Consider the following 13,063-nt stretch of genomic DNA (forward strand, 5'->3'; position numbering starts at 1 on the left):
CCCACCCAGGGATGAAACCCGGGTCTTCCACACTTTTAGAGAAATTCTATTTGTGCATCTATTTGTTAAGCGTCTTACTTATTTTTTTCCTTCCTCCTCCCTCCCCCACCCCGCCCCCCATTCCTTCTCTCTCCCCTGCCGGACATCCTTGCTTTCCAGTAAGGGTTACACTGACGTCGTGAGGATTCCCGAAGGGGCGACTCACATAAAAGTCCGCCAGTTCAAGGCCAAGGACCAGACCAGATTCACTGCCTACTTAGCCCTGAAGAAGAAAAACGGTGAGTACTTGATCAATGGCAAGTACATGATCTCCACTTCAGAAACCATCATCGACATCAACGGGACCGTCATGAACTACAGCGGTTGGAGCCACAGGGACGACTTCTTGCACGGGATGGGCTACTCAGCCACCAAGGAAATTCTCATCGTGCAGATTCTTGCCACAGACCCCACGAAAGCCCTTGATGTCCGCTACAGCTTCTTCGTTCCCAAGAAGTCGGCTCCAAAAGCAAACTCTGTCACCAGCCAGGGCAGCAATAAAGTGGGCTCGCCCACCCCGCAGCTGCAGTGGGTGACGGGCCCCTGGCTTGCCTGTTCGCGAACCTGTGACACGGGCTGGCACACCAGGACGGTGCAGTGCCAGGACGGGAATCGGAAGCTGGCGAAGGGATGTCTCCTCTCCCAGAGGCCTTCCGCGTTTAAGCAGTGTTTTCAGAAGAAGTGTTAGCCCTGTGGTTACGACCGTCTCCAGGGACGGCTGAAAGGATGGCTCGCGGATGCAGGCGTGGTGAACACAGGGTCCACCTAAAGCGCAGAAAGTCACACTCTGCCGTGTCATCGTCAACGAGGAGTCCGATTATGGGCAGAATCTGCCCTCAGCGACCAAAATGAAGGTGTGCACTGCTTCGTGGGACAGTGGTGACCTTGAAACGTGGCAACACTTGCGAGTTATTGAACATCCCCTGGGCCGAGGAGATTGCAGAAACACGGATGAATGTAGAATCAGGGGACATTCGAAGATGGCCGAGCAGGCTCTCCCTCCTCACCTACCTCTTATAGAATGTCTTCAAAGGCATCATAATCATTTTCATGCATATTATTTACACAGCAGCTTATTTTTATTGTTTGTAAATACATTCTTCCTTGGTATGTCACTTTATATCACTTGGTTCTATCAAAATATATATATATATATTTCTATTAAAAAAAAGTATTTGACCAAAGTAGGTCTGCAGCTATTTCCACTCTTTCCAGTTTCCAGAAAGAGCTGTGGATGTTTTACTGGAAATTAAGAACTTGCTGCTGCTTTAAAAAGAGTTAGTTATATGTTCAGACTACGGGAGATATAATTTTTGTCAAAAACCATTTTGACAGCAAGCATCTTCTGAGAAATTCTGAAAAGAAAAAAGGGTCTCAATGTATCTAGTCATTTAAATATATGCAGGGGTCCATTTATTTAAATCACTAACTGCCTGTATTTTTTCAGGCAGCCAGACAAATTAATGTATCATGAGGAGGTAGAAGTGTTTGTGTGTGTATCAGTATTCAAAGGTCTGAAAATTAATTTCCTCCTGTTAGAATTTAAAAGTAAAAACAAACAAAAAAATACCTGCTTCACCATATTTTCAAGTTATATTTTCACAACTGCTTTCTCTCTCTGTGGCTTCTGTCTGATATCTCACAATGTGTCGTAGCCATACAGAACACACAGCAAAGTCTTCAACACATTCAACACTGGTATACCTCTTACCAGCAAGCCTTTATAGTGCGTTTTGGTTTTGCTCATTTGTTTGCTTTGTTCAAGGGTTCTGAACCTATGATGTTTTGGACTTGTTGACTTGGTAGTCAGACACATGTAGAAGTGGTTATCGTTAATGTGGCTAGTGCAAAAAAAAAAAAAAAGTGAATATTAACAAGACTGTTTCCACACCATGGGCAATAATTCTTTGCATTTTTTTTTTAATCCAAGTATACTGATACTGTTAAGAGTGTTCCCAGTTAGAAAGCATTTGGTAGTACCAGTGAGTGATGAAATGTGATGACCTTTGCAAAGTTTGCTCTTATTTCCATAGCCTGTTTAGGTAGATTGTGAGTTGGAATAGTTAGACATGGAAAATTTTTCCAGTCACCTGCATAGAAACTTTATAGGCAATAAACCACATCCCTCTATGACATGGTTCAGAAAAACTAAAATATTTCATTTTATTTGATTTTTCTTTGTGAAATAGCACAAACAATTTGCTTTTATGAAATTTTCTAATAATCCTACCAAATGTGCCCTATTATTAGAGATTTGCTTATAAGGATATTAGGGAACTACTATTTGAGTTTCCTTAAGCTCATGAGAATTTATTTTTGTCATAACATATTTTTAATATAAAAGAATTATGTAATTGATCTTGATATAGCACATTCATTTCAGTAAACCAAGGGAATGGATGTCTCTGTGTTTCAAGTATTTTCTCAAGAAATCAAAAGTGTTAATCATCCTTTGGGTTTTTGTAGGCTGACTTTGCTTTAGACATGGTCCTTTTTCTTAATCAAGTATCAGTTAGAGAATGGAGGCCTGTACAAGACTGCTAACCTCCATTTGATGAAGGTACCAGATACGAGGCACTGAGAGCAAAGCTGTTCCCATCAGTAGAAAAAAGAAAAATAACACTGATCATTTGACTATGCTGAGAGAATTAACAGACCAGCTTTACTTTTTCCAATATTCAAAATAACTTGAATCAAGTAATTCAGCTATGGCAATTTTTTAATCTTTTGTGGTTGTATTGGCAGTAACATTAAAAAATAATTGAAGAGCAAACGTGATTGTCTCCTATTCTGCTTCTCCATACTGTATTCATAGATTTGTAAAATATGATTTATCAATGATTCCAATTTTCCCCAAATACCGAAGTTTTACACTTCTCATAGGAGCAATCCTAGAGAGTTTAAAATAAATAAACCACTATTCCATGCTTCTATCTAAGGGGCTTTTTTTTTTTCTTTTTTTTGTATGGGTATCAGTAGATTGACTAAGGAATGTATGTCTAAACTCCTGAGAAAATATATAGACTGGAAACTGAAATTTAAAGAAATGGAGTGTTCGGTAGACACAGAGAATGATGAGCAAAGGGAAAATCCTCACTATATGCAAAGTAATTTAGTTCAGTTTCAAGTTGTGTTATGCCTTTTCTCTTTCCATAGTTGCATCTTGAATTAAGAGTGTAAAATTCAGGATGCTGGAAGCCACTTCCTAAAAAGAAAAGAGTTTAAAAGAGTTTGTATGAAAATGCTCAGGTTAGTAAGAATCTAATCACACTCACAAAACTAAACACTCCAGATTGTTTCAGTAGATAAAAGGGATCCCTGAACAATACAACATTTATTTCTTGTGGAACAGAAAATGTCAAATGAAGCCCTACCTTGTTATTTAGAGGCTTAAGGACATTGTTTTAATTTATTCAACCAATTCAATTTCCTCTGCCTTCCTGTGGAAACAGTTTTAGCACATTAAGAATGAAGGGATTAATCACAGACAAAAAAAAAATGCAGCACTGATAAAAAAAAGTAATTTATTGTTTTTGCAACTGGTATGTGAATTTGTGTGATAAAATTATTTATTCTTATTTAACAAAAATATGTGCAAATTCTTCTATATTTAAGATGTTTTGCTGTTGACCTACTTTTTAATTTATGCTTCATGTTTGTGTATAAAGTACACTTTGTGAGTTTACATAATATATGGCACTGGTTGCTTTTGTATTTTTTTTTTTTACTGAAAGCTTTCTGTGTGAAACAGGTGTATATGTGTATATTCCTCATGTATTCTTATTCTGATACTGTCCCTTTCCTTTCTAAGGACATTTTAAATTTAATCTTCCGTGGCTAGTAGTGTTCATCACTTGTAGTTATGTTAACAGGTCTTTGGGTTCCTAATCTTCCCAAACCTCAGCTAAGAAACACATTTATTCAAGGAACTAAGGTCTAAGTTTAAAACTAGAGTATATAGGTAGCCTGGAAGCTTCCAGTAGAAGCTAAGACAATTCAGAATCAGGTCCATACACTTTCACTGACAAACTTGGCAAGGAATTGTTGATATATCACAACCTCCAAATGATATCAATGATAATGAAGCAAAATAATGTCTTCTGCTGCTTTAGAAACCCCTCTTAACATTAGTATCATTTCCTCTCAGCATCTTTAGGAATTTATAAATGAGAGTAAACAAATCGAATTTAAATGATTTAGATGTTTGTAGTCATAGCTGTTTCTGCATAACTTTCTGTAGTCACAACTGTTTCTGGATCTCCATTGATATGATATGATGTTTTACTATTACAAGTTAATCTTTTGGAGGGATAATAGGATTTGGGACAAGCAGGGACACCTTTGATCACACCAGCTTGCCCCAGACTATAATTTCACAATCTGGTCATAGTAAGGCAAAGCACCTTTGAACACGCAGTTGACCAGATCAGTCTTTGGTTCTGATGTTTCTCCCCTTGGCTCCTTTTTTAACAAAGTCATTTTAATGGTTTAGGAGAGACAGCAGCCAGATCCAAAGAAGTTCAGGACTTGTGCTATAACTTAGAGTTTACTGTGAAATAAGACTGAACTTAACAACCGCTGGATTTTGCTAATAGTTTGTGGCTGAGTATGAAATCTTATCTGCATGATCAGTGACTATTATTAATCTATTAATAGTCAAACTTGAAGTCATAGAAACACCTTATATATATTTTTTAACATTTCAAAGTTACAAAGAAACCTCTGAGTTACTATTTTATTCTACATGAATGACCTTGAGAACACAAATGGCCATTCAAGTGCAGGGTCAAGGTGATCTATCATATAGACACACAGAAAAGGAACTTGTATGTTTTTTCTATTATTTTTCTAATTTGACAACAACCTGTAGTTTTAGGTTGTCAAACAGGTAGACCAACTAAGTGGGTAGATCAACTAGCCCACTGAAAAATACAGTCTTTCTAATAGCTCCCTGTTAGAATGAACTACAGGGCTTCCTTTGTAGCTCAGCCGGTAAAGAATCTGCCTGCAATGCCAGAGATCTGGGGTTTGATCCCAAGGATAGGAAGATCCCCTGGAGAAGGGAAATACCCAGTCCAGTATTCTGGACTGGAGAATTCCATAGACTGAATAGTCCATGGAGTTGCAAAGAGTCAGACATGACAGTGAGTTTCACTTTCACTTTCACTAGCATGAACTACAGAAATGACTTTTCAAGTTACAGCTCTTAAAACACATCAGTCTATACTGCATACTGAATGTTCTATTCAATTAATATATGAGAACATATTGAAACACCAACCCATGCATCAGTGATTCAGAAAATGAAAATATACATAGTGTTCAGATCAGGAAAGTATTCCATCTGGCTATCCTGTTGCCATGATATCATAGTTGTCAATGCAGATTTTGTAGAAAAGATAAAGGAATGTGCTGTTAGAAAATGTTGGTTTTAAAATGGAATCGGACTGAAATATATATATATATATTCATTAACTTACACTGTCTTACTGTTCTCACACTAAAAGTAAGTTTGCTGTCTGTGGTCCATATCTCACATCTCCACCAACTGGCCCATGTGCACTGCCAGAGGTCAAGTGAAAAAAATAAATAATGGCCCATCATCCTATTGCGGGTTCAATCCTTGGTTTGGGAAGATCCCCTGGAGTAGGAAAATGGCAACCCACTCCAGTATTCTTGCCTGGAAAATCCCATGGGCAAAGCAGCCTAGTGGGCTACAGTCCAGGGGTTGCCAAAGAGTCGGGCATGACTGAGCACACACGCACACATCTTCCTATAAGGCACTGCCACAGCAGAATGATCCAAGTCTAACACTGTGAGGACAACTGTGATTTACAAATAAAACAGGGATTTTTTTTTTTTTTTTAACTTTTCCTTTGGCACATCCAGTGAACAATTGTAATCTTTATCAAGGTGCTAGCATTTTCAGTGACCCAACTGCCAAATGCAGTATTACTGAGTTACTATTTTATTCTACATGATTTCTTGGTTTGCAAGAAAGAGCTCTTTAAGTCTTTTTGTCAAGGCTGGGCACAACTTGATAATCAAAGTTTGGGAAATTGTACCTAATGGTCATTCAGATTGGCAGGGTTTAGTGACAGAAGCTCCATGTATATTGAGGATATTTAAGGTGACATCCAAACTTGAAAAGCATCAGGTCGCTGTAGCCCAGTTTTAGATGAGTCACATTCCATCATGTACTAAGGCATCTGCATTCCTTTCAAACAAACTTGTTTCAAGTTTCTTATACACAAAGGACCTTTTGTGTATATTTGGCTGGATTTCAAGTTTTGCAGTATTTTATGTCTGTACACTTGGCTACTCTATCTCCATCTTTTCTGTAACAATTCACAACATATTAGAAACATTTCACCCCATGCTGAGTATATCTAAGATAGAGTATCATACTGTGTGACTTTGTGAAACTAGACTTTGGATTAAGAAATGTATATTGTCTCTGGATGGTATTTTTGCATTGCACACTCCAGCATAACATAAATGTAGGAGTTGACAAATACTGCTTACATTTTAATAAGATCATTCATCAGAGGAAATCATGCATGTGCTTTGTAAATAGACTGTGGATAACTAAACAGATTGCAGGAATATGTTGGATTTGATTTGGGCAGTGGCCACAGATATTTGACTTCTATATTAGTGTCTGTGAGTCAAGTCAGGTAATAAACCAAAATAGGTATAGAACTGATATTTTTAAGTCTTGAAAGATGCTTTCAAGGCAGAGTAAAATATTGAAGATTTACATGCTGTATACAAGCAGTAAAATGTAAGCTGCTTTTTACTCTCAGTTCTCCAGAAGTGATGGCATTTTTTCAGTGAATACAATGCTGTTGGAAAATTAAAAAAAAAAAGATCTTGGAAAACGAAGACGGGTCTTGTTTAAAATGTCTCTTCAGCTTTGGCATATTTCAAACCTGAAACAACTATTGAAAGCATTACTGTGTTTTGTAGCCTACATTCCACAACAGCTCTATTATTCAGGTAAACCACTTGAAATAAGATGTTTGGGACCTTTACTGTAATATTTTTCATTAAGGAACAATATGCTATTTTGTAAAGCATTTCCTTATGTGTGACTTTAAACTGTAAAATTAAACATTGGTTTTGTGGTTTCAGTGGGCATAATAAATGTAAATTGTAAAATAGGTTAAAGTATGTACGGCATATAATATGTTTTAGAGGTAGAAACTACTGTCTGTTCTCATAACAGCAATACGACCAAGCTAGGTCTTAATGAAGCCCCAGGTTCTCTATAATCTCTACCATCTCTCATCCACTTTGGCACAGGCCTTTAATACTTTGTCTATCTTAAACTATAATGAACTTTTGCTTCAAGTTCTTCTTACCAGACCATCAGCCCCTACATCTGTCTAGTATCAAACTTCTGATGTTAAATTGGAACCACAAGCAACATAACCTACCTACTTTATCCTTACTTTTATAAAGATAAATGTATTCTAGCTATAAAACTAAAAAGCCAAAAAAATAATGCATGCACGGAAATTTAAAAGGCATTAACATTCACTAGCAAAAGGCTATTTATTTGGTATCAAATTTATAGCATTAAGATTCTGAAGGACATAAATTCCTTCTAAAACTGAAATCATTACTAGTTAGTATACATTGCAAACCCTGAATTTCTCTTTCTTATCAAACAGTACTTCAGAATTGTACTTTAAATTTTCTTCTTGGTAGGATGTATAATGTTGAAAGAAATAATTAAAAACACTTAAACATTTAAAAGTCTGGTATATTATAATTTAAGATTATTGAACACCTCTTAGTGTCAGGCTCAATAGTAAATACCTCACAAACTGTCTCCCAGGTTTTCCACTCCATGACCCTTAGCACATTGGTCTTAAGATCCCAACACTGCAGATGGCCCTCAAATCATAATAATTGTCAGTGGTCATCTAGCTGCCGACAAGGACCAAGCACTAGTATAATAACCTTAGATAATTGTCATCAATTATTGGCTTCTTAAAGTACTAGGAGTCTGAGGGAGAGGTTGCAGGGTGCATGGAAGAATGCGTGAAATTGGGGGGATTAGGGGGAGAATTTAAATGACCTAATGTGTGGGCCTTTGAGTAAAAACAAGAGCGATCCTAAAATTCCAATTAAAATGGCATGGAAACTGTGGAGAATTGGGCAAACGGTAAGAAAAAAGACAAGAGCTTAGAGTGTACAAAGAACTGTTGTTTAAGGAGAGAGAATTTGATTTAGAAAACCAGTAAATGGCTGGAAGGGGAAAAAGCACCTTGGTATTTAATCGTACAAACTCCTTCACGTTAATATTGAGCTAGTTCAGGCAAAGTAGAAAGTATAAAAGTGGTCCGGAGGCTAGTTTTTAGATTAGGAGTAAAATGAACAAAGAAGATGGTTCAAAACGGAACTATAGGCATGTGAAAAGTCCAAATCATCTTTAATTCCTAGATTCTCTGGGGTCTTTCTTGATATATTGGGCTGGCCAAAAAGTTCTTTCAGGTTTTTTTGCAAGTTGTTATGAACTTTTTGGCCAACTGACAACATATCTTGAGAGCACAGTCTTTTGTTTGTTTCTTCACTGCCATTTCCTCAGCTACCCTGAAAGTACCTGGCAAAAATAAATACTCAATAAGTACTTGCCAAATGAAGGAAAGAGGGAAGGAATGGATAGCAACCAAGTAGATAATCGTCACTAAAGGGATTCAGAAAATGGTCAAAGATATCTTAGCAAGTGAGGAAAAACAGGTAATGAAAATATTTTAAACAGGGAGCTCTGACATTTTAGACAAAAGATCAAGGATGTAGGGAAACCAAAGCGGATGGATGGTAGCTCCTTAGTTCCAAGACAGATCTTTAGTTCCTAGAATGACATGTTGTAAAAGAATTCTAAAGATGTCCCTCCATAATTCCCGTGCCTTGATCATTCAATCAAATGCTAATCCAGATACTGCTGTAAAGGCATTTTGCAGATGGAATTAATGCTACTACCCTCTCTAACTCAAGAAAGGAAGGTTCAGTTCAGTTCAGTCGCTCAGTCGTGTCCACCTCTTTGAGACCCCATGAACTGCAGCATGCCAGGCCTCCCTCTCCACCACCAACTCCCAGAGTTCACTCAGACTCACGTCCATCGAGTCAGTGATGCCATCCAGCCATCTCATCCTCTGTCATCCCCTTCTCCTCCTGCCCCCAATCCCTCCCAGCATCAGAGTCTTTTCCAATGAGTCAACTCTTCGCATGAGGTGGCCAAAGTACTGGAGTTTCAGCTTTAGCATCATTCCTTCCAAAGAACACCCAGGACTGATCTCCTTCAGAATGGACTGGTTGGATCTCCTTGCAGTCCAATGGACTCTCAAGAGTCTTCTCCAACACCACAGTTCAAAAGCATCAATTCTTCGGCTCTCAGCTGAAGAAGTGAAGAAGTTCACAGTCCAACTATCACATCCATACATGCATGACCACAGGAAAAACCATAGCCTTGACTAGACGAACCTTTGTTGGCAAAGTAATGTCTCTGCTTTTGAAGATGCTATCTAGGTTGGTTATCTTGGGCTAACCGGGAGTGGGGTGGAGGGTTCAAAGTAATCATATGAACTCTTAAAGGCAGGAAAGAAAGGCAGAAGGGCAAGTCAGAGAAATTCCAAGAATGAGAAGGATTCCACGCATGACTGCTGACTCTGAAGATGGAGAGGGAGTCAGAAGCCAAGGAACATAGAAAGAGTCTAGAAGCTGAGAACAACCCCCCAGTTGACAGCCAGGAAGAAAACAGGGACCTCAGCTCTACACCTACAAGACACTGGATTCTGGCAACAGCATGAAGTTCAGAATCAGAGTCATCCTCAGAGCCTCCAGAAAGGAAGGCAACTCTGTTGACACCTTGATTTCAACCTGGTTATACCCAAACCAAAGACCCAACTGAGCCAAGCTAAGCCTGATGTTTTTCAGTTGGTAAGTTATGTCTGGCTCTTTGGGATCCCATGCACTACAGCACACCAGGCTTCCTTGTCCTTCACTATATCCCTGAGTTTGCTCAAGCTCATGTCCATTGAGTTGGTGATGCCATCCAACCCTCTCATTCTCTGTCATTCCCTTCTCAACCTGCCCTCAATCCTTCTCAGCATCAGGGTCTTTTCAATGAGTCAGCTCTTGGCATCAGGTGGCTAAAGGATTGAAGTTTCAGCTCCAGCATCAGTCCTTCAAATGAACATTCAGAGTTGAATCAAGCTTAAACTCCAATACTTTGGCCACCTGATTCAAAGAGCTGACTCATTTGAAAAGACCCTGATGCTGAGAAAGATTGAGGGCAGGAGGAGAAGGGGACAACAGTTGATGAGCATTACTTTACTAGCGTGTGAGATGAGTTCAATTGTGCAGTAGTTTGAGCATTCTTTGGCATTGCCTTTCTTTGGGATTGGAATGAAAACTGACCTTTTCCAGTCCTGTGGCCACTGCTGAGTTTTCCAAATTTGCTGGCATATTGAGTGCAGCACTTTCACAGCATCATCTTTTAGGATTTGAAATAGCTCATCTGGAATTCCATCACCTGCACTAGCTTTGTTTATAGTGATGCTTTCTAAGGCCCATTTGACTTCACATTCCAGGATGTCTGGCTCTAGGTGGGATGGTTGGATGGCATCATTGAACCAATGGACATGGGTTTGGGTGGAATCCGGAAGTTGGTGATGGACAGGGAGGCCTGGCATGCTGCGGTTCATGGGTTTGCAAAGAGTCAGACACGACTGAGCGACTGAACTGAACTGGTTTAGACCATTAAGCCAAATGAACAATGATCAAGGTTAGGAACTAGTTCTTGGGGTTATAGTATAAGAAGGGGGAACACAGAAAAACACAGACTCTGACTTGCTAAAACAGGCACAAAGGCTTGAGATCAGACCCTTATCTAAGCTCACTTTGACATGGAGTCACTTGGGCTGCTGGAAAAGTGGTCCATATATATACCTTGACTCAAATACAGGATGAGCTAAAAACTTGAGGGGAAGTGAGAATCTGCAGCTACAGATTAGAACAAGCAAAAACAGATTAAAAATAGGGGCAGAAGGGATAGGAGTTCATGAAATAGAGAAATCTATTGCCTGGAACTTTGTTCTCCAACATGCAGCTAAGAAATCTTTTGTTGGCAATAAATCAGTGAATAAAAGTTTTGATCAAATAAGTCAAAGTTTTAATAAGGATGTTCTGAGTATAAATTGTTATTAACGAACCATCCCCACATTTTGTGGTTTAAGACTACAGCGTATTGAGCCTCATGACACTGTGAGTCAGGCCTCAGTTAAGTGATGTGCCTGCCTCACATATGAACTGGAGTTATTCGATGAGATTCATCTGTAGCTGGACGGGACTGGAGAGTCCAAGACAGGTTCACTCACAAGTTTGGCATCTTGCAAGGACAACGAGAAGGTCAGGTTCAGCTGGAGCCTTCCTTTTTATATATCTCAGGGCTTGCCCTGAGGAAAGATCTTTTCAGCAGGTTGTGGTCAGTCTTCTTACAAGGTGGCTCAGAAGGCCAAGACTAGGTGTTTCTAGAGAACCAAGTGGAACCTACATGGTTTCTGGAGGCCAAGACTCTGAAGTCCCAGAACACTCTTTTTTAGCACAGCTAATTAAAAATTTCACAATACAGGAATCAACAACATTCATAGATCCTTCCTTGATTCTTCTAAAGTTGAAAGATTATACGATACTCTATTCTTTGTAGTTATCAACCTTTTAAAGTTAACTTTCCTTTGCAACCATGTCATTTCCACACAAATAAATGGAGGCTTTCATTTCAGAAAAAAGCAATGTTTAGAATTACAAAGACATAATAGTTAACAATTAAGTGGAAATCATTACCCTTTATATTCATGTGAGTACAAAACCAGTGGGCTACAGACAAGAAGTCACACAGTCTTGTAATTAACTTGGTATACCAGCCCAGACTCTAGGGAATCTTTCTGGTTGGGTGGGAAACATTAATTGATTTTTATTGTTTTGCTCTGTTTCAGTTTTGTTATTGTAGTTTTCCCACTATACATGATTTTCCCTGAAAAAACATTTCAATGTGTCTGAAAAGTTGTTGAAGGTCTGTGGACCAGGAATGTCTGACTTAAGCAGGTCTCAAACTTAATATTGCAAAGGAATTTTAGGGTATCAGCTGTACATGAGGAATTAAGCAAATAATAAATAAATATTTATTTTCTAAAATATATTAAGCCACATGTACACAATAAAATTGTTCAATCATCTGCAGGTCATTTCATAAACTAGTAAAGCAACCCCATGGATCATAGCCCCCAGGCCCCTCAGTCCATGAAACTCTCCAGGCAGGAATACTGGAGTGAATAAGCTATTCGCTTTTCCAGGGAATCTTCCCATATCAGGGAGTGATCCCAGGTCTCCTGTATGGCAGACAAATTCTTTACCATCTGAGCCACTAGGGAAGCCACTCTAATTAGGAGGATGAAGACTTAGGAAATGGGCTGTTTAGGAAATGTGAATAGTACCTTAATTTGTCTCTATTTAGTACAGACAACCTCAAGTTCCTTTACAGTGATAGTCCTCACTCCTAATTTTATTAGTTCCTATGTCATTGGTTGTACAGGAAGTTCGTGTGTGTTAATCACTCAGTTGTGTCTGACTCTTTGCGATCCCCTGGACAGTAGCCCACCAAGTTCCTCTGTCCATGGACATTTCCAGGCAAGAATACTGGAGTGGGTTGCCACGCCACTCTCCAAAGGATCTTCCCAACCCGGGGATCGAACTGGAGTCTCCCGCATTGCAGGGGCATTCTTTACCTTCTGAGCCACCAGGGAAGTCAGAGACTATGGTTGAATTAATATAAATCTATCAACACAGACTTTTAAAGGCATCTACTTCTGAAAATGGGCAGGGATTTGTAGAAAGGACAACCTGTCTGTTGCATTTTTCTCTTAGTGAAATAATAAAACTGTTTCAGTACTTGTGGAGAATTTCTGGAGCCCACTATTTTTGTTTTTATAATCCAGTAGAGTCCTGAACCTTCTTT

The 13,063-nt window shown here is 38.9% G+C and overlaps 1 protein-coding gene across 1 annotated transcript in view; it reads left to right on the forward strand.

The window, feature by feature from the left end:
* Positions 1–7,200, forward strand: part of ADAMTS5 (ADAM metallopeptidase with thrombospondin type 1 motif, 5) — a 57,575-nt gene extending 50,375 nt beyond the window's left edge. Inside the window, 1 exon segment of the mRNA XM_010838447.1 lies at positions 160–7,200. Within this exon segment, the coding sequence (XP_010836749.1) occupies positions 160–727 (568 nt within the window). The 3' untranslated portion in view covers positions 728–7,200.
* The last annotated feature ends 5,863 nt before the right edge of the window (positions 7,201–13,063 follow it).

The sequence above is a fragment of the Bison bison genome, unplaced genomic scaffold (assembly GCF_000754665.1).
Source record: "Bison bison bison isolate TAMUID 2011002044 unplaced genomic scaffold, Bison_UMD1.0 scf7180017864094, whole genome shotgun sequence".
NCBI classification, from domain to species: domain Eukaryota; kingdom Metazoa; phylum Chordata; class Mammalia; order Artiodactyla; family Bovidae; genus Bison; species Bison bison.